This window comes from Nanorana parkeri, unplaced genomic scaffold (assembly GCF_000935625.1).
Source record: "Nanorana parkeri isolate BGI_ZX_2015 unplaced genomic scaffold, ASM93562v1 scaffold129, whole genome shotgun sequence".
Taxonomy (NCBI): Eukaryota; Metazoa; Chordata; class Amphibia; order Anura; family Dicroglossidae; genus Nanorana; species Nanorana parkeri.
Window position 1 is genome coordinate 1,602,920 of NW_017306397.1, and position 22,958 is coordinate 1,625,877.

General features: G+C 38.8%; 1 protein-coding gene across 1 annotated transcript in view; it reads left to right on the forward strand.

Moving 5' to 3' along the window:
• Window positions 1-19,636, forward strand: part of SLC7A14 (solute carrier family 7 member 14) — a 67,920-nt gene extending 48,284 nt beyond the window's left edge. Inside the window, exons 3-8 of the mRNA XM_018553770.1 lie at window positions 4,346-4,582; window positions 6,964-7,181; window positions 10,981-11,127; window positions 13,138-13,346; window positions 13,435-14,312; window positions 19,130-19,636. Coding sequence (XP_018409272.1) covers window positions 4,346-4,582; window positions 6,964-7,181; window positions 10,981-11,127; window positions 13,138-13,346; window positions 13,435-14,312; window positions 19,130-19,449 — 2,009 coding nt within the window. The 3' untranslated portion in view covers window positions 19,450-19,636. The remainder of the gene's footprint in view (window positions 1-4,345; window positions 4,583-6,963; window positions 7,182-10,980; window positions 11,128-13,137; window positions 13,347-13,434; window positions 14,313-19,129) is intronic.
• The last annotated feature ends 3,322 nt before the right edge of the window (window positions 19,637-22,958 follow it).

A 22,958-nucleotide genomic window follows, 5' to 3' on the forward strand; every position in this document is an offset into this window, starting at 1 on the left:
TGTGGGGGGGGAGGGGGGTTAATAGTCTATTTTTATTATATAAGAACAAAAAATATGGGAGTAAGCACCACAACCAGGCAGCAGAAGGGTAGAGACCCATGTTGTAGATGAGCCAGATGGGTTGACTTTGTTTGGAGTTCTGAGAAAAGGCATGATGGCAATGATGAACCAAAGAGTGTTGAACCTTCCGGCTTTTAGGGAGGGGAATCAGAGTAGGGAATAAAAATGGTGGACAGGTGAAAATTCATGAATAGTTCGGTCACGTGTGTGATATGTAGAAACTCACTGTGAAGTTGGTGGTGACGCAATGTCATCGATGAAGGTTGAGGCAACTTTCTTTGAATCCTAACTGTTGTAGTTGGTGGGTTCAGGTTGATCCGTTTGTAGAGGCAGGGATCCAGTTGTTTGAGAGGTGATTGGTGTCTGGAGGCAATCTCTGATGTGTGGTCGCTGTTGAAGGTGTTTCTAATTTTTGTGTGTGGATGATGGTCACTTATGGTCAATTATGTTTTTTACTACCTTTTTAACATTTTTAAAATTATTTTGTAATTTTATTTTTATGGGGTTTTTTTTACTTTATCGTCGAGGCCTTTGGGGAAATATCAGGGGTCTAAACAAAAAACACATTATATTGATGATATTGCGTGTTTGCCTCAAATTTTATCGATTCCTACAGTAACTCTAAAAATTACTGTGCACAATGTGCAGCGATGTTAGAGACTAAGCACTTTGTTGCTTTCTGTAGATAAGGTCAAGAGAACAGTGGGTACAGATCAATGTGAATATTGGGAGTTAAACAAGGGCTCTGGCACTGCCTCAGTGGAATAAATTGCCTTCAAGGCATCTACAAGATGGTAATTGTTAAAGAAATCAATACATATTATAAACAACAGTGCCATAGCCTTTATAACCTCCAGCTTAATTATTCTAGGGCAGAAACAAGACTGCAGTACATCACCAAAAAAAAAACACACTAGATATTGCCTCATCTAAAAAGAAAGTACAATTAATTAGGAAAAAACTATTTCACCAAGCTGTTTCAGTCATTGAACAAGAAGGGAAAAATTGAAAATTACTCGCATTCACAAAATCTGGATGTTCACCTATTTTATTTCATAGGATCCAAGTTACTTGTACTGATATGTATACTTGCCTGAGCAGATCAATAAATGGTTTTTGGACTTCTATTCAAAAGTAGTCTATACTGCACAAGAACCAACCTGTTTCTTAGACCATATTGATTTCCTAACCTTGGAGCAGGCTCAACTCGAGTAGAAACCCCTTATACTATATAAGATATAAAAACTGTTATCAATACATTTTCCTCATATAAGACTCACATAATTGCCCCCATATTGAGGTCTTGCAGAAGACATTACATCAAGGTTTACTACCTGAGAATCAGAGAATCTTTGATAATTGTGCTCCCCAAACTGGGTAATAACATAGAGCTGTGCAAATCTTATCGCCTGATACCACTGCTCAATAGGGACGTTAAAAATCTAGTGAACCTCTTGGCTAACCATCTTTCTTAGATCATTTCCAAATTAGTATACCCCGACCAAATGGCCTTTATGCCTGGCAAACAAACATTTATGAACATTAGAATACTATTCCTTAATACCCACAGAGCACAGCAATCTAATAAATTAAGTCATGTGGTGTCTCTTGACAGCCACAATGCATTTGATGTTGTAGAGTGAGGGTTTATCTGGGTGGTGTTAAGCAAAATGAGCTTTGGGTCTCAATTCATTGCATTGATCAAACTACTATACACAAAACTGGTAGCCAAAATACGAACCAATAACTTAAACTAATTTTGTATAATACTGCAATGTGGAACAAGACAGGGTTGCCAATATTCCCTGTTCCTATTTGCCTTGGTCTTTGAGCCATTTGCAAATCTAAGTAGACCAATTACGAAAATTGAGGGCCCCATCCATGACAGGTTAACAGAAAAAATCACCCTATAGTCAGATAATAACCGTACCTGGATTGCAAACCTCAGTCGATGACAGAGCTGCTTATCATCATACATGAATTCAGTAAATTTTGAGGACTGAAAGCTAATTTAGAAAATCTTGAATATTCCCTTTAGAACCAAACAACCAGCTGTTACCCCATTTACCACCCTTGAAAAGTAGGTTGATAGGTTCAGATATTTGGGCATCATGGTACAACCCCCCATATCCATATTTGTTCAGTTGAACCTCACTCCTATACTACAAAACATGGAAACAAAGCTATAGCAAAGCGGTTTCTCCTGCTTAGGCTAGTTGGCTGAATAAATCTAATTAAAATTATCTACCTTCCAAAACTGCTGCATGTCTTGCGGGATGCCCTGATGCTTATTCCAAACACTGGGCAAAACAGCTGACATATGTCAATGACTGGCTGAATCCAGCTGTTGAAAACTGTCTTAACTGCTGCAATGCAGGGATCATATTAAGGATTAGAAAAAAAAAACAACCTTTGAGACTTTTCTCTTGTAAATGTAGAACAATGTCCCCTCTTGATATAAGTATTCTGATTTGTCATAATGCAAAACTATGGAGAGTTAGGACGGATCAAATGGTCGCACCCAATACTGCTCTTTGATTATAATCCCTAACTAAAAATAATTTATGTATTCGCAGATGCACTCTGGCGTGAATGACAGGGAATTAAGTATGTGTACCAACTGTTTGATAATGGTATATTTGTTTTTAGCTCAGGGACAGTATAATCTACACAACCACTGTTTTTATAGATATTAGATATCTTTCGCTTCACCATGCTGCTCAAATGCAGTTAATTCCACAACCATTGAAATTACAAGCGTCTCTACTCCAAAAACAGACACTGCAAACCTTTGAAAGGGTTTTTGGCCAATGATCCAGAGACATACCATCGGTCACAAGATATGACTTTGAGAAAGTTGAAGACACAATCTTTACTACAGTAAATAGTTCCAAAGGATCTTCATTCCCAGTTTTATTTCATTAATTGACTATACTACACCCTTTAATGAATGCACAAGATGAGACCCTCAGCCCAATGCAACAGATGAGATGTAAACATGGCCACACCTTTGGATTTGTCCTAAAATCATACCTTACTGGCAACACAGTAACAAAAGTTTGCATTTCAACTTTCAACTTAAAATGATCTCTCCCTGGTTCAAAACCATATACTTGGGAGATACCTCAGGTTACTGGTAAGGCTTTTACTGTCCAATATGGGGAACTTTTTTTTAAAGTGGAAGGACTCTTCAATTCCAGACATTTGAAAGTTTCCTACTCATTAATGACATGCTGCAGAAATACAAAAATATGCTTTTCTCCAGAGCATGCCCAGCCAAGTCTGACAAAATATGTTGTCTGTGGTTGGAGGGTAGACCTGATATAACCTGATTCAGTATAGCCTATTTTTGATGTTTAGTCTTGGTGAGACAATATTGCTGAATGCATAACTATATTTGGTTCCCTGCATGCACAGTATAACTTTATTTGGTACCATGAGAGCTCATGTCGAGATTCTGGCGGGAGGGGAGAGACAACTGGTTAAATGAGGAGTGTGTGATACAGGCAGTTCTTTGTGAAGCTTGTTGCTTTGATTGTTATATTCTATGGATGTAACAGAAAAAAAAACCTAATAAATAAAATTCATTAAAAAAACTTTTGCAAAATGGAATATACTGTGTATGTATTTAAAGGCCCAGTCTAGCAAAATGCTCTGTGCAAGCAGGAAGAAAACTTGTGAGAGGGAGCTGAGATTTTGGTAGCTGGGCCTGAAGTGCACCATCCACATCAATAGAAAGAATGAGTGTTGCTAATAACAAAAATAATTTGTTTGTCTGTCTTTTTTTGTGCTTTTTTTCAATCTGCTTAAAACTGAGGATAAGGCTAAGTTCATCTTTTAAGATGATGGTCACAAACTAAAGGATGAAGTAAAATTAGAGTGGCTCAAGAGCAAAAATAAGTGAATGTCAGACCATGGGACATTTAATGGGAAATTACATGTATTGATCATAATAGGACGTCACATGTGTTAACAAAAATCGCTCAGTGTTTAAAAAAAAAAATAATGCCACAGAGAACAAACTTTTGGATTAGAATTTGTAATTCAGTAAAACATGGGAACCCTTTAAGGGTCTCAATACATTATGATGTGGTTCATATACTTTTTGATAAAGTTATTTGAAAAAGTACAGAGAGTAATAAGTGTAAACTACTGTATATGAAGCTCCTGCACATCAAAATTAAAATGGTTAAAAAAAAATCATTCTGCCCATGTAATAAACTGGATTTAAAACTGTTAAGATTCACAATGCAATCCTGTAACTGTTTCGTATTTTTTTGTGCAGGTGTGTGCTATGCTGAATTTGGAGTTCGTGTTCCCAAAACCACAGGTTCTGCTTATACATACAGTTATGTCACTGTTGGGGAATTTGTGGCTTTCTTCATTGGGTGGAATTTAATCTTGGAGTATCTGATTGGTACAGCAGCTGGAGCGAGCGCACTCAGTAGCATGTTTGACTCCCTCGCCAATCATACTATCAGCCATTGGATGATTGAGAGTGTTGGGACTTTAAATGGATTAGGTAATTGCTTATTTTTTATTCTAAATGTACATTAAAGTGAACCTGTGCCCAGACAATTCACTTTAATACAAGCCCTCACTGTCTTCTGTAACTACATATTTTAGTGATATTTACAAAAGGGGCAAAGAAATGGTGGCTCCTCACCCTATTCTCTATGGAAGCAGAAACTTGAAAGACTGTTAGCCTTCTAATGTAACGAAACACCAGATGTTGTAAACTGTTAGAAACCTACTGAAACCATCATTTAGTGCCTTTCTTGTGATATTTGAGGCTGTATTACTCTACAGTATCTGCATCTACCGAGATCAGTGAGGGCTTGTGTTAAAGTGACACAAAACCCTCAGCTTTTTTTCTCCTTATACACATCTACACAATGAACATTCTCCAAAGCCACATTTATTTATGTTTTAAAATAAAGTCTTACTATTTTAATCCCATTAGAAATTCTGCTGTGCCTGCTCCCATATCTCTTCTCTCCCCTCACACTTCCTGCCACTTAGAAAGAGCCAGGCATGTTGATTCTAATCACATACACATCTTTCTTTGCCTACAGCTCCCATAAGGCAGAGAGGAATCATTTCTCATTGCACACAGCTGCCCCCTCCCTCTCCTCACTATACACACTGTGACATTTTCACTGGTTGTAAACTCCTCTGCAATGCTCTTTATTATCAAAACTACTTACAACAAATCTACAACAGACAATTACATCTAGAACAAATCTACAACAAACATCAAGGTTACAACAATCTACACAGTAAAACAACTTTATTTCAAATGTAGGAGCCGTATCCTCTGTGACTGTGTGACCAGATTCAGGACGTGAGCTGAGACTCAGAAGAAAGTATGAGGCCAGTGACAGCTCACATGCTGAATCTCCTCATTAGCAGCTCACCCCACACTCCATCTTTGGTAAGCCAGGAGGAGAGAAATCACAGATCATATATTAGTGTGGGAAAGCTGAAAAAATCCAAGCTTCTTGCAGAGTCTAGAAGGGAGGACTTGTGGGCGGAGACTGAGAAGACACACCCTCAGCCTGTTGTAGTCCTTCACATGAACGAGCACAGAGGGTGGCTACTTTTCAGCACACATAGGGAGTATGGAGAAGAAAAGGAGCCACCCTTTGGCAGGAAGTTGTGGCTGGAGAAAAATAAAATGGATTTTGGAGCATTTAATGCTGAACAATGACATAATAAGGTACACAGTCATTCATTATTTATTTAATAGAAGCTATTTTTCATATTTCATTTTTGAGTTTAGTGTCGCTTTAAAGCTCTTACTGCTGTTTGAAGTGTTTTTTTTAAGGTTTTGATAAATGTCGAAGGATTAGAATCCTCGATTTTATTGCTATCTGTTGTCCACTAGGTAGATTCACCTCTGCTTGTGTTCCTGATAGATTTACCTTCTATATTTGCCTAGGTGAGCACTCTTACAGAAAATGATGGTAAATCCAAAATTTGCCACCAGAATGAGAGGCGAGGGTGAATATTATTTAAAAACTGGCTTTACATACATTAAGAATATTTAAATACAGTAGGGTCCACAGTCTGGGCATCGGTGCACTTTAATTCTTGTGTCTATTTTATAAACCTGTACCAAACCACCAATTTAGGATAAAGTTTGGAACTGACTCCAAAGAGCTAATTTACACAACATCACCTTGCAATTCATGCAGGGCTTTGCACAACACACCTGCTGGGTGTGTACACACTACAAAGGTGTCTAGATTCCACCAATAGATCATGCTGGGAGGGAAGACACTACAGAGGTGTATACTTGTTCGTGGCGTGTTTATAAGGTTAGTAAATCAACCCCCAAATGTCTATTTAGGTGCTGAAGGCTGCATTGCTTGTTTGTAAAATGTTACTATAACATTATTTATTATACTTTCACAGTAAAGAATAAAGTTTTAGTATAATATGCCTTAATATAGTCACTATTTTCCTTTTTTTTTCAGTCTGTTGGTGTAACTGGAAGACGATTAATGTATTGTTTTTCAACTTTCATGCCATCACATCAGCTGTGTCACCTGTCACCTAGTGGCAGATGAATGCAATAAAGCACATGAGAAGCTGAGAAGGGCTGGCATTTCTTATGTGACATTGCAGTCTGTGTTTATAAATGTGCACGCTCTAGTACAGAAGATGATGCATGAGCTACAGGGAAGCATAGCCTACCAGCTATCTGGAGGCCTGAATCACCAAAATGTATTACTCATTCTTATGACTCATAATCAGACACTTGCTGCTGGCATAACCATCCTTCACAATCTGATCAAACGGCAGTGCCTTGTTTCATAATGAGTATTGCCGTATATTCTGTGTAAAACAAATGTGTACATACTGTATATTACTATTCTTGTGCTGTTCTTGTTTTTACAGGAAAAGGAGAAGAATCCTATCCAGACCTCCTTGCTTTGGTCATTGCAGTAATTGTGACGATAATTGTGGCCTTGGGAGTAAAGAATTCCGTTGGCTTTAATAATGTGTTGAATGTGATTAACATGGCCGTGTGGGTGTTTATCATGATTGCTGGCCTTTTCTTCGTCAGTGGGAAAAACTGGTCAGAAGGAAATTTTCTACCATACGGATGGTCAGGGGTACGAAATTTTAACTCATTTAGCTGATATTTTGTTCAAAGACATTATATATATACAGGTAAAACTCGAATAATTAGAATATCGTGCAAAAGTAATTGCAAGAGATGTTTAGAAAATAATGAGAATGTTAGAAATTCTTAAAAACTGGCCATTTTCTGAGCTTTATTCAGTTATGTTTTTACTTGGCTATTGACTTTGTAGAATCAGAATTTGTAAGTGTGTTTTACAAATAATAAAAAGCCTAAAAAGAAAATCCACACACTTGGAAGGAAATAAAGGACAGTAATTCTCCGCTTTTCATGTTGAAAACGTTTTATCAATGTCTATCACTGTTTCTAAAACACTGTCAGCCATAAATCAATTCATATAGAAAGGGACATGCATATTAAAGAGAGGCACACAAATAAAGTGACATGTTGATTTATTGATAGGCAAAGGACTGAAGATGTTTCATGTCATTAGCCACAATGATATAAACATTGAAGTGCATATGCACACTGTTACATTTTTCTTTCCTCTGTTATTTATGTAAGTTCCAACCAGAGAGATATAACAGATGTTTACATCGAGTTCATGGATTTCTACAAAGGAACACTGCCACTGCAATGGAAATAGTAAGGGCTTGTTCACACCAAATGCGGACCAGATCTGCATGAGTTTCTGCACATGCAGTACAGTGTGTTTTGTCGCGTTTTTGCTGTGTTCCGGGACGTTTTTTTAAAAACAATTCAGCCTAAAATGGTCTTTCGGTGCGTTCCAGGGCATTTGCATGCATTTTTGATGCGTTTGCATGCATTTTGGTGCGTTCCAGAGCAGAAAAAATAGTGCATGCTGCAGTTTTTCCACATGCTCTGGAACTGAACGCTCTGGTGTGAACTAGAGCCCAAAATAACATTGGAATACATTGGATGCAGTTTTGAAGCGTTCTGTAACTGCTCTGCTCTGCATCTGCTCTGCACTTGGTGTGAACAAGCCCTAAAACTGGATTTTTCTAGCATTTGGGTATTCAAAGTGAAAACAGCTTTACCATACAGTATTCATTAACCTTTACTTTGCAAAGTGAACATTTTCTTTAGGAATTGAACAGCCTCTGTTCCTGTAGTATATCAATACCATTATATTGAGGTGCCTTGTTAAATATCCTTATCTGTTAATATGTAGGTATGGATGCTCCCACTGGAGCCTGTCCATTGGTGCAGTATATCTGAAAACATACAGAAATGTGTTTTATTGCAACACATGTTGATTTTCTCAAGTACAACTGGCTTAAAGCCCATTTCCACCTTTGTGTAGGTATTTAAAGAAAAACATGCCAACAATGTACACCAAGTGAAAATGAAGCAGGCATATGCAATTGCTGTATATGAACACAAAACCTTTTTAGTTAGCTGTCCTCTTCAGCTGCTCATGGCTCCATTTGGAATGGCCGCCTCTGTGCCCTGCAGTCTGCGGAAAAAAAACAGTGGGAACTTAATTTCCCACAATGCTATGCTTCCCTTGTTCACAAGCTTGTCTGTGGAAAATGAGCTCTCCCTCTGTGCTCTCTCCCCCCATTCATTAATATTCATAGTGGCAACAGCCCCTGAACAGAGCATAATGACCTGGAGAGGCAGAGCTGGTGTTCAGTGATTTTGTTACAATGACTCACAGGGAGGGGGGTCAGCTGCTTTACAGCCTGTACAAGACAATCTGACCCTGGTGTCAGATTAAAGGGAATTTTGAATCTGTAGGCCTCAGGCCCATGAAAAAGTCCATTAAAAAATGTAAAAAGCCAGCAATGTGAGTCATGAAAACATACACACATATACATCATCACTGCACTTCTACATTACCACAATAAATGTGAACCCCTACAAAGGTGGAAATGGGCTTCAAACAAGTCATTAAATAGTTATGTTCAGTATGTCTTCTGTTCACTTCTAAATTGAATTGTTAACTTTGATTTGCATAGTGCAGCTTTTCTGAACCAGGGTTCTTCCAAAGGTTACTAGGAGTTCCTTGAGCATTAAGCAATTGCTGCCTCTCAGATAAGCTACCACTGACACCAATGATCTTTTCAGCTATCTAAGGGGGCATTCTTCACACTGACCACTATTAGTGTAAGTGGGCATTAATCTACTGACCACCAAACGGATTTTCAATTTTCATTGTCTAAATTCCCTTTCTTGCCATTATTGTTATTCCTTTTGTTTCCTGTGTAATAATGTTGTGCTACAGAGCTGCCCAAGATGTGAAATATGTGGCGTATGTTACATGTCTTATTCTTTTATTTAGTCCCCTATATACAAGTTTCTGTTCATACCATGAGCTGTAGATATAATCATTATTAGCAGGAGTTCCCTGAAACCCGAAAAGGTATTTGAAGGGTTCCTCCATGTTAAAAGATTGATACAGGCTGGTATAGAGGGAGCACAGCTTACCTGGAAAATGTAACCCAGCATGAGTAGACAACACTCCCAGAAATATGCTGGTGATCCTGGAATGCACCTGCTGATGGTTGTGGAGAAACATTTTTCCCGTTGTTCACATACATAGAAAAGCTTTTCTAAAAATTAGAAAAAGAAGTCTCTTAAAGCCACCAGTTAGCTTCAGTTTTTTCTTGGAAGTGTGTATGCGATTGGCGATGCAGGATGTCACACAACACAGGCTTCAGGAAATATACTTCTACTGACTCTCTGTAGAGTTGTGTGCTTATTCTGCAAGGGATTACACAGACATCAGATTAAGGTAATTTATCTGAGTGAGCTTTTTTATTTTAGCACAGTTGTTGTTTGTACCGGATAGCATTGGTAGGTCACTGAATTCTTTAACTTGTTGCCTGCATGTGCCTACAGACAGTGGCTGGTCATGCATAAACAACCTGGCTGCTGAACAGCCTTTCTTTGTGCTCTAGCCATGCACTTTCATATGATTATGCAAGTCTGGCGAGTAGATGAAGGAAGGAGGAGCATTTAGGTGACAGTTTATCTCACAGGAAAACATCAGCAATCGAACAGGAAAATCCATAAATGCTTGGTCTAGACATGTTTATTAGGGTCAGGGAGGCCCTACAAACCAAATCACCTCTAACCATAACTGCTCTGATCAGGTGAATGTCGGTCGTCCCACCGAAAAGCCAGAACACAATAGAAAATGATTAAAACAAGTGTATGTTTTACGCTCAACCATTTACAGTTTGCTATCTCTTAAGAGTAGAGATGTGCAGCTTCAATAAGAAGATGACACAGGCAATGAGAGCAAATCATTTCGAGTATATTGTGGAGGTTTATCTTGAAGGGGCTGGGGTGGAGGAAAGTTGGACTCATTACACCTTTTCTAATGTTTATTATTTCTTAATTCTGAAAATCTTAAAGTGCCCTTTAACATTAATTGTGGTGGGGTTGATATACTGAAGAAAAATAGACTTTTTTAATCATGTGCAAGCAAACATTTTTATTTATTTTCTTATTTTCTTTGCAGCTGATTGGATATTGTTTGCAAAGTGGAGTTTCACCACATTCACTAAGCTAAGGGTTCTCTTGCAAAGTGAACAACCTGCCTAGTAAATCAACCCCATTTGTATTATTATATAGGATTTTTATAGTGCCAACAGTTTGTGAAGCGCTTTCTATTATTTTTTCATGGCAGGCAAGTACAGACAACATAGTATTTAAACCTTAAGAATATGTTTATCAAAGTTAATTGATATTTGTTTACATATGAATGAATGATTACACATTCATTAGCTATTTCATTGACAAATAATGGGATGTTGGGTCTGCTGATAGAATGTAAAAATTGTCTTTTTATTGACTCGCAGGTTCTAAAGGGTGCAGCCACATGTTTCTATGCTTTCATTGGCTTTGACATCATTGCTACCACAGGAGAGGAAGCAAAAAGTCCCAACACCTCTATTCCATATGCTATCACAGCTTCACTAATTACCTGTCTCACAGCCTATGTGTCTGTAAGTCCGCAAAGTCACTCAAAACTTTTTTTTATTGTATGATATAATGCATTTTTTTTTTGTCTACCTCAAGTATAGAAATATACAATTAGAATAATATTTTAAAGATTTTAAGAGTAGAAAAATTGAGCTTTTAAAACATTTTGTTTAATGTTCACTATTTTATTAAAAATACTTCCTATATAAGGGTTATATAGGGAAAAAAAAAATAAGAAAAAAAAAGCAGAAAATGATGACAATGAATAAGCCGAGTGAATAACCGACCTGAAGAAAAGTGAGCCGAACGCTGTTCGGCTATTCACTTCAGGCTTGTACGGCTTATTCGGCTACTCGGCGGCATTCGGCTCGGCTATTCTGCCCGGTACCTCTGAGGTACCGAGCAGAATAGGAAAACTGTTAACAAAGTAGAAAAAATAAAATTGCAAACGATTGGGCTGAGGTAGCAGTGAAAGCTAGCTCGGCCCAACTGTTTTCTATTGGCCGGGTAATTCTGCTACCGTCAGAATAAAATAAAAAAAACACCATTCCTAGATTCCTATTGGCTATTTCACTTTGCAATAGCAAACTAGCTATTGCACCCGCCCTCTGCTGCTGTCAATCACCAGAAGGGGACCTGATGGAGAACTGCAGGTCCCCCTCTGCTGATTGACAGCCGCAGTGGGCGGGTGCAACAGCTAGTTTGCTAACTGAAATAGCCAATAGGAATCTAGCTATGCATTTTTTTTCTGGCTGAGGGAGAAGAAAGGATTACTCTGTTCGATCGAGCAGAGTAGAACTTTCCGGGAGAAAGTGTTTCCACTCCCAGAGTGTCCGGGAGAGTAATGACAGATCAGCGTCCCTGGTTACCAGGTAACCAGGGGCACCATCTATCATTACACACTGAGAACCCGGAGAGGGCGTTGTGATATCATAGCGGCCCCGCCGGGTTCTCAGTATGTAATGACAGATGGCGTACCTGGCTACCTGATAACCAGGGACGCTGATCTCTCTGCAAGTGGCCAGAGCCAGCCGTGAGATGATGGCTGGCTCCGCCCAGCTGTCAAAAGCAGGCTGTCGGCCGGCCAATGGCTTTGGCTTTGGCTTTCACCTCGGCATATGCCTTCGGCTTGACTGAGCCGCTCGGCCAACTTCAGGAGCTGTACGGGCTTTAGTGAATAGCCCGTACAGCAGCCCTTCGGTTCTACTGAACCGAAGGGGTGCTGGGGTCGAAGCTAGCCGAAGGATCAGTCGAAGCTACGGCTAGATCCTTCGGCAGCTTAGTGAATAGACCCCTAAGTATTCCACCAGTTTTTCCTTTGTCTTCTCCACTTTTGTTAAAAAATAATATATATTATATAATTACTACAATACCCATTTTGTAATTTAATGCTATTAAAAATTACCTTTCAATTTCTATCTGCAGCCACTGTAAATTTCAGTACAACATGGCAACCTGGAGGGGTTCTGTACATACCCCAGAAAAGCCAGTTTCTGCTTTTGTGATTGGCTCACTGATTTTTCCATAAGTCTACAGTAAAGCATTCCCTGCAATGGGTAATTTTTGGTGAGATAGGCTTGTCTTCTAAAGGGATGCAGATATCACAGCTTTCCTAGAACCCTGAGATCTGCTCAGGTATCTATAATAAACACAGACCCTCCCATTCTGTTTTAAGTCTGGAACAGACATGGTGAAACGGCAATTTATTCAGTATTTTACATCAAGCACAATCCTCTTCCAGACTCTGCTACTTGTCCTTTAATGAAGTATGATTAAAACCCTATTCAGGTAAAACATGTTAGAGGATGAGTCTGGAGGGTTCAATGTACAACCAACCACAGAGAGAATTTTCTGGTGGTGCAGCTTTTGTTTTGTTTTGGTTTTTATTAAAAGTAAGAAATCTGCTGCCAACATCCATCCATTTTATGTAAAAGATCCAAAATATAATCTTAATATATTCGCCCATTTTTTAATTTGCTGTGTTAGCTATGCAAGCTATGTTTTGAAGTGACAATCTTACTTTTGTTTTTTAGGTCAGTGTTATATTAACATTAATGGTACCTTACAATATGATTGATTCAGAATCACCACTAATGGAGATGTTTGTAGCCCATGGATTCTATGTTGCTAAATTCATTGTGGCCATTGGATCTGTAGCTGGGCTTACTGTCAGCCTGTTTGGGTCTCTGTTTCCCATGCCCAGAGTCATTTATGCCATGGCTGGTGATGGATTATTGTTCAGGTAAGTACTGGTTATGCAAATTGACACTTGTCTAAAGATAAGGTATGTTTTCAAAGATGTATGCAAAATATTTATTTTTGTATTTTAGGTTTTTGTCCCATGTCAGCTCCTATACAGAGACTCCTGTGGTGGCTTGTATTGTCTCTGGATTCCTTGCAGCCCTTCTCTCTCTGTTGGTCAGTCTTCGGGACCTAATAGAAATGATGTCTATAGGAACTCTCTTAGCATACACCCTTGTTTCCGTGTGTGTACTACTATTACGTTACCAGCCTGAAAGTGATATTGATGGTTTTGTAAAATTTCTGTCTGAGGAACACACCAAAAAGAAAGAAGGAATCCTTGCTGACTGTGAAAAGGAAGCCTGTTCCCCCATGAGTGATGGAGAGGAGTTCTCAGGTCCTGCCACCAACACATGTGGAGCAAAGAACCTGCCCTCTCTTGGAGACAATGAAATGCTGATTGGGAAATCTGACAAGGCCAACTACAATATGAACCACCCAAACTATGGAACAGTGGACATGACATCTGGAATTGAAGCTGATGGTTCTGAAAATATCTATCTTTTTAAACTGAAAAAATTTATTGGACCAAGATATTATACAATGAGGATTCGTCTTGGCTTGCCTGGGAAAATGGATCGACCAACTGTTGCCACTGGTCGAACAGTGACCATCTGTGTCATGCTTCTGTTTGTCCTGTGTTTCATTTTTTGCTCCTTTATTATATTTGGTGCAGATTACGTATATGACCAAGTATGGTGGGCTGTCATTTTGGTCATTTTGATGGTACTGCTTATCATTGTCTTGGTTTTTGTTATTCTTCAGCAACCAGAGAACCCAAAAAAGTTGCCTTACATGGCACCGTGTGTCCCTTTTGTCCCTGCATTTGCAATGCTGGTCAATATTTATCTTATGCTCAAACTGTCCTCTATCACATGGATTCGATTTGCTGTCTGGTGCTTTGTGGGTAAGTTCTTTAGTGCTTTCAATAATTTGATAAAGCATGCATTTAAATGTATTACCCTGTTTTACATGATAACATGCTAGTACTTGCCTAGCAGAGAACTTTATGCATGTGTTTGTGTGTGTGTTTACACACAAGATAATTACATATTTCCTAATATTCCATCTTGTGCACTACAGAGAATTAAGTAACAACATTGGATAATGTTTTGCTAAATTTAGAGGCGTGTTTTGAATCCATCAGAGTTATTATTGATTGGCAAACTGTTCAGGTGGATTACTCTCCCACATGTGGGTTCTAACATAGTTCCTACTCATTTTTCAGAGCCAACAGTTCAGGTATAGTGGATATTCTCCTTCTGTGACCCGAACACCAAGCATCTTTTTAGCTGTCTTTAATTCTCCCCAGTTGCCACTAATGTAATGAGCATTTATTACTACTGACTGCCAAAGTAAGGGGCATTCTTCCCAAACAGAAACAATGTAAGGTGGTACTTCTCCACTGACCACCAATGCAAGGAACTCTTCTCTATCTGTCCACCAGTGTAAATGTAGACTTCTCCACTGCCCACCAAACAGGGTATTTCACCACCTCTCACTGGTGTAAGGGGGCACTACTCTACTTATTACCAATGTAAGGGGGTTTCTTCCCTCTGGCCACCAAGCTAAAGGGCAACCTTCCAACTTACTGCCAATGTACTGAGGCATTTTTGTCACTGATTGTCAGTGTAAGGGGCATTCTCCCCACTGACAGTAAATATAAAGGGGTGTTCTTCTCACTGACCACCAGTGTAAGAGGGTGCTTCTCCACTGACCACCAATTTAGGGGGCACTTCTCACTCTGCACAAATAAAAAAAATAAAGCAGAACATTTTCCACTGCCCTACAATGTAAGGGTCCATTTCTCCACTGCTCACCTATGTAGGGGGGCACTATTCTACTGCCCACCAATGTAAGGAGGTTGTTTCCCTCTGATCACCAGTGTAATCTTCCCATTGACTGCCAATATAGTGGGTCATTCTTTTTACTGACCTCCAATGTAATAGGGGTATTCTTACCACTGATGGCCAGTGTGTTGAGGCATTCTTACCACTAACCGCCAACATAAAGGGCATTCCTACCAATAAGCAACAATTTAAGTAGGGATTTTCCCACTGATCATTAATGTAAGGAGGTTGTAAGCTACACTTTGTCTACTGCCTACCAAGCAAATGAACAGGAATCACCCCAGTGGTTGACAGAAACCGGGATACAACAAAGACTTAAAATGCTCAAACTATAACCAATGTTTCGGGGGCCACGCAGGGACCCTTGATCAGGGCAACAATGTAACACCTAACATCGGTGTTACATTGTTGCCCTGATCAAGGGTCCCTGCAGAACCTTGCTGTACCAATTCACGTCAAGCTAAAAGCAAACAAGACTTTAAAGTTTAAATGTGATTGTTCTTTTTACCCCATGGAGCAGAGGACACCTTGTAAAGGGCACAGATGTCTCTATTACATCTCTTCTGGTTGTATTAATTTCAGGTTCACAGGTGTAGATAGCAATTAAATATGCAGCTCTCTGCTGTAAGCATTTCATCTTCTTAAGACTTTGGCTTGCAGCTGTGAATAATAAAGCATGCATATATAATGTTGCATGAAAAGAGACACACACGTAACAAGCAAATAATACATTGTTTTTTCAGTCACTGTAATATAATTATCAGATAGCTTGCTTCTGTAGCCAAGGGCTCATCAAACAGGGCTCACCAGAGCAGATAGTTGGAATTTTAATTTGGCTTACGTAGGCCAGGGCTCACCATGACTCGGACAGGCTTCATTAAATTTCTATGAGCAAACTTTGCTCACATACCACCTGCCACTGCTAGACCACAGGCTTCTCTGCACTTCAAGAGATTTATCTACCCCTCATCATGCATATTTCATTTGTGAAGCTGTCAGTGATAAAATAATTTAGCATTACAATCAACATATTATCCTCCTGATATGGCCAAATATCATGATGGCTGTTTATCATCAGCAAGCAAGCACATGCCCTTCTAGTAAGAAAAACCACAATTACGTAAAATGAAAACACAGAAGGGGAAATGAGACGTGGATGGGTTCTTCAGGTTAATATGTCCTTGTACTTTCACAGTTCATTGTCTGGATATGTTCCAGAGACTCATTCATTTAACATGCATACAGTAACCAGACACGCAAAGGAATTTGTTGTCATGTGACAATGTTTAGCAGGCTAAAGTCTAGTAGGAATCTTATAGGTTCCTCTTTGTGGATCAAGTCTCCTGAGCGTTCTGAAAAGGTGTGACCCTAAAGAACATGGACCAATAGAAAAATCATTATGGGACCTATTGGGCCCCCAAGCATTTAATTGCAATCTTTCTAAACTGCATACTTTTACTTTAGTTTTTGTTTCAAGTATTTTGCCAGATGACATTACTGTTTGGATAAATCTTTATGCAACCAGAAAAGGAAGGCTGTGTTCTATTTTTATTTAGGCATTGTTTGTTAAAAGTCCAGTAGGCCTAGCACTAGCACAGTTGTTAGGTTGTCAGCAGTGGCTATATTTTCTATTTCCTGGAAAAGCAATACTGTTATAATATTTAACAAAGTAATGTATATGAGCATTTTTTAGGAATTTCTACCTATGCTTCTTCCAAGTTCACTGCGAGCACAGCGGATAGAGGGGTATCTAACCCCCAGAAAAATCTTTCTGAGTGCCAGTATTAGGTGTTTGCCACTTATGTTAGGCCTGGGTTTGTAACAAGGCCATCTAAGCCCAGGCAGCAGAAATGCCATGGGAAAAGGTTTTGACAGGCTGCTCAGGCTTCTTTTGACAGGCTTCATTATGAGGACCATAGAGGAATTTTCTGTTATATAATCCTGCACCAAATTAAAAATATATGTAATATTTCGTCATTGATATTTTATGTGTGGGGTTATGTGAGAGACTAAAAAAATTTACTTTATTAATATAAATTATAGAACACATGTAGATAATCTGTAGAAAAGATACACCTCTCCTTCCCCATAAAACAGGGCAGCATTGTCCAATTCAAATACCCACCAGCACTTTCTATCTCTCCTAATATCCTACTGGAAAAAATATTTAGCAACAGTTGCTAATGAACCTTGCAAGATAAAATATAGTGCTGTATCACAAAATGAAGTCCCAGTGATTAACAGAGCTGAGCAGTCACTGAGTTTAAATATATGAGGTCAAAATATCCAGTGGAAACTCACATACATATCCAAGTGAATTTCAAATGTCTGTTGTATGTATAGGAGACAACAACGGTGCTCAAAAAGCAGCAGCATATTCTGGAATGGACAGTATTTCAAAGTCCTGGCTTACTATCTGTTACCATAGAGAGTGATGTCACAACTGTCATAATTGGCAGTTTTGAGATAAGTGACCCTAGAACAGGCTTATTGTAATCCTGAGTCACCAGCACAATAGGCTTGTCAGAGCACAACTGCTTTGGAATAGAAGTCTGCAAGCCAAGTCCCAGATGAAGTCAGTCAAGTCATATGGTCAAGATGGTGAGGCATATCAGATTACATTGACGCATTCCGTCCAATTACAGCTTAGTGATATCTCCTTTGCACCTTGTACTGATATACCCAAAGGTTTCACGGGTGCTTAAACAACTGGTGGATTGCACCATAGTATACAGTTTAGGGGATATGTTGTCTGCCCACCCTTCATCATGCATCAGAATATCATTTTTATTGGTATTCCTTCAGCATGACATAAAATGCAATGTTTCAGAACCTAGCAGGGTTCCTTAATCAGACAAAGTGTCCAATCACAGGACTTCATAAGGGCCTGAAGTGATATCCGTTAGGCATGTCTGTTAAGGGATATGCCAGACTCATCTAACTACCCATCTTTCAAATTTAAGGAGACAACACTATAATGGTGGACAGGTTGGCATGACATGTCTGGAGGTGAATGTCAAGGCAGACAAACCACTTTTAAATCTTACTCTATTCGAGTAGATTTTAGGTCATGTTGGTCAGTCATTTCATAAGTTATGAGCATAACAAACTTAAGAGATGAAGAAATACCTCATGGACAAATTGACATCCTCCTATTCATATGACAATCATACATATTAATTTACAAACATCCAGCAGTCTTCAACGGGGTATGATCCCAAAAACTATTTCCAACCCAATCCTATGGGTACAAATCTTCCATTTATAAGAAGGCTGCAGCTTATGTTTGCACACTGGGGCACATTTAATACCTGTGTAAATGTAAAACAAAGGGTGGTCAGTTGGGTTTGTAGTCTCATTTCTAATTGATGTTAGAAAATGAAAACAAACGTGATTATTTCCCTTTTTCACTAATTTTTACATTTGGAAACTGATAATAAAGTCCTAAGGTCAATTACTGTCTGAGAAGACATCATTGAAAAAACGTTATATATTGTAAAAATAACAATAGTGTTGGAATTGGACTCACTTGCTTATGTTATCTGGAAGGGTGCCATGAAATATGCACCTGGAGAACATTTCTGCATCCCTGAAGTACAGTATATGTAAAGCCAAAACTTTTTTAAAATTTTGGTTTGAGTAGAGAAGAGGTAAAATTCTACTCATATTTTTTGTTGCTGCCTGGGTCCTGCTGGGAAGATTTTCCTTCACTTCCTGTCTATGAGACATAACAAGAATTGAGGGGGAGAGAGGAATTCCTATGATAGTCAGTTGTCACCAGAACTATTTCACTCACCTCTTGCTCTAATGTAAATGTTTTTGCTTTATCTACTTGTTGCAGTAACAGCCATCCCTATTTTTTGTGTTCTTGTAGGTTTGCTGATATATTTTGGCTATGGAATGTGGAACAGCACCTTGGAAATCAGTGCAAGAGAAGAAGTTCTCCATCAGAGCACATACCAGCGATATGATGTTGATGACACTTTTTCAGTCGATGATGGTTACTCTAATGCTCCAGAAGAAGAAAAATCCCAAGACTGGGAAAATGCAGATACAAAAGGCCACTACTATCAGCAAGCAGCAGAAGCACAGGACAGCAATCGGACAAACACCAGATCTAAAACTAAAGGGAAACATAAGCAGGACTTTCAGGCACTGATTGCCAATGAGGAGTTGGACTACCCTGAGGAATAAAAGTAAAACATTGCTTTTTTCATCCACCACAACTGTGGCCTAAAATACAAGCATTTCTGAGGCCCTATATAGGGGTTTCTCTATCTCACACAGTGTACTGCTAAGTTGTAAACAAGTGTTTAACAGTTTGCTGATTTTCATACCTGTTTGGCTTAAATTATCTGGCATAAATTATCTTATATTAACTTATTATATTTTAAAGTTGTTACAGTGAACTGTAATATGAATTAATTTTTTTATTTTTTTTGTTCTTATGTATGCTGTTTTGGACAGGCTGTTAAAATGTAGGTATATACTTTGATGGCAATATTGCACTGACATTTTATTACATATGGTATACACAGGTATATTTGTAAAAGAAATGGCTTCTCAGCAATTTATGTAGATCGAGCTGCAAAAAATAGAAGAAAGAGTGACAGCGACAGGGCAAAATCCTGTTTTTATTTTCATTTCCCTGCACCTGATTGGGAAATCAAAGTGAACACAGCTGCACCAGGCTAGGTAAACATTCTTTACTCCTTCAGTAAATCAGCCGCATTACATAAAAATAGACAAATGTATAGCAATGCATGAAAATAATGTTAAAAGGGTTGTTGCTTTACAATATCCTTAGATTTTACTGAAGGAGGGTACTGTCCACAAAAAAGGGTTACATTAACCAAAAGAACGTCTAATGAGGATCTGTAAATGAAATGTGTTTATCAGAAATATAGTTATCAAAGTGGATCTGTTGCCTAAAAAAGAATATTTAAACATAGACAGGCTGTTAAAATAAATTAATTATATGTTGTTCCACTACCCACTCTGCGCAATCCAATCTCCGCTCTCTTACAGAGTTGCAGTCACGACTAAAACCAGCAGTACTTAACACTGCCTAGTGTGTCAGATACCTGTGTCCTTATAGAAAGACTTAGGACTGAAATTTGTGGATTGTGTTTCGCTCAATAACTTCAAAAGCATTTGAATGCAGAAGCCCCCTCATAGCCATTCCTAACATTGAAAAAGAAGAAGCAAATAGAAATGTAAACCCTTAGGAAGTCAAGGAACCCTAACCCATGTAAAAGCAATTTAAACTGCATTTTTTAATATATTTTTTAGTTTATGCAATGTGATTGGGGACATGTAATACATATAAAATAGGTGTTATCCCAGTTTGGCTGCGACAGTGGAATACACTAGCAATTTAAGCTCTATAACATGCTGCTGGTTTAATGGGCTGTCCTTTATTTTGAGGACTGTGCAGGTCAGGAAGTTAGATTCAGTGGAGGTATTGTGACCAGTAGGTAGTGATCTTTCAGTGAGAAACACAGTTCACTGGAGCTTTTGTTGTTTAATTGTGCCCCTAGATACGATACTGTTGGAAGATCCAGCTACCTAGCAATGGCCGACCACACATGTTTATCTACTATCTAGATATCCCTGGTGCCATTCTAATCTCAGGGGAACAATAGCTTCCATCCAGGAAATTCCGAGCCATTCAAATGATTCTTCCTTTGAGATGGGTGGGTCACACCTTGCACAGGTCAGGCAAAACCAAAATCAAACTGACTATGAGATGATCATGTCATAGTAGTGACATGTTTTTGGAATCCCCTTCAAAGCATGGCCACAGATGTCAGCCTTTAACATTCCATTGACACAACACTAACTTAACCACCCTTAATAAGTATAAGTGAATTAAACTAAATGTGAAAAATAAAACTAGAATAATTCTAAGTGTCCAAATGATAGGTGAAATCATCCAACAATGCAAATTGCAACTTCACATGTGAGTTTAATATCCATTATCCAATATTAGAAACCTTAAAAAAATATATCTGCACAAAGTGTCCATTGCTATAGTGGCCATGATTTCCTTTACTCGTGTACTCCCCCCTCAAACATGCATTAGACTGCAATGCCCAGAAATCTGGTAGGTCATCTCACAAGTCTCCCATCAGCAGTGGGTCCGGATAACCTGCACCCCAAGGTACTTAAGGAATTAAGCCAGGTTATAACTAGACCATTAATCCTCATTTTTAAGGACTCCTTAATGACTGGTAGGATCCCCAGTGATTGGCGGAGGGCTACGAGTTCCAGCCCCAAGTCAATCCAAGAAACAGAAACAAATCCACAAAGTTTAAAACCTTTTTTTATTAAAATATTATTTGAATCAAATTAAGAACACTCGCATATGGTTGTGCTGAGCCTGCACTCGTACAGTTAGCTCCAACGCCTGATGCTGATGTTGGAGCCCCATCCAATGCATGTCGTCACATCCAGAATTTCTCAAGAGCAGTGTTCTCTATTTTAAACGCGCATCTGCCAAGGTGAGTTACCTAAAGGAGGGGAAGCACACAGGTAGAGGAAATCATGGCCATTATATCCAATTTTATGGAAATAGAACTCTGCAAGCCTAGTCCCAGATAGAGTCAGTCATTTGCACTGTAAATGATTTCAGTGATCATTTAAACACTTCTAATCAAATTTGGACACTTAGGGGTCTATTCACAAAGCTGCCGAAGGATCTGGCCGTAGCTTCGGCCGATCCTTCGGCTGGCTTCGGCCCCAGGACCCCTTCGATTATCATATTTATTCTGGTCGCTCAGAGCAATGTCTTCTCATGTTTCATAACTGTATACTTTTATCGTGTTTTTCACTGTGAGGGTATGCATTTAATAGTATCTTTGATATAAATAACACATATTTTATGTCACATTTTTTTTATTACACTTATAGTTATTGTTTCATTAGCGCTGTGTTTTATACAAATGCAATTGAAACACCCTAATTATTGGAGCAGCTTAATTAATGATTTCATTTTGTTTAGGATTAGGGTTCTGTAGGGTGTATTTTTGAGACTGAACAGAAATTTAGAACATTAAATCATTTTTTAACATGAGGTCCTGATCCACGTTTTACAATTGAGCATAAGAGGTTGCACCTTTTCTTCTTATAAATTATTATAAGTTATTATTTATATTTTATTTTGACCAGATGGGCAGGCATTGACTTGTTTAAAGACTTTGCGCTTTGGGGGAGTTTCACAAAATATGTTGTTCATTTTTTTTTTAATCTATACATAGGTGCATGTATACTCTGCATGCAATGTGACAGATACCTGCTATATTGCCACCACAACTATTTGAGGGGGAAAAATGACATAAGGTGAAAGTACTGTGTGTGCCAAATGGTTTGGAGAAGTTATATATGCATACATTAGTTTTTATTTATATACCGTAAAGACACCAGCCCTGCTGCTTGCTTACAACTGAGTAAGATATATTGTCCAGTCTGTCTAGGCAGTGAACAGGCAGAATTCTCAAGACTACAAATTAAGTAAACAGACATTTCCCACTATGAGTTAGGGCCAGTGGCGTCACAAGGGGGGTGCGGCCCGCAACCGGGTGACACCATTGGAGGGGTGACACCAAAATGACTCACAGTCATTTTGGTGTCACCCCCCTCTGAAAAGTCGGGCACTCGGTCATGGACCGGACGCCCGACAGTATCAGGAGAGGACCCCGGCG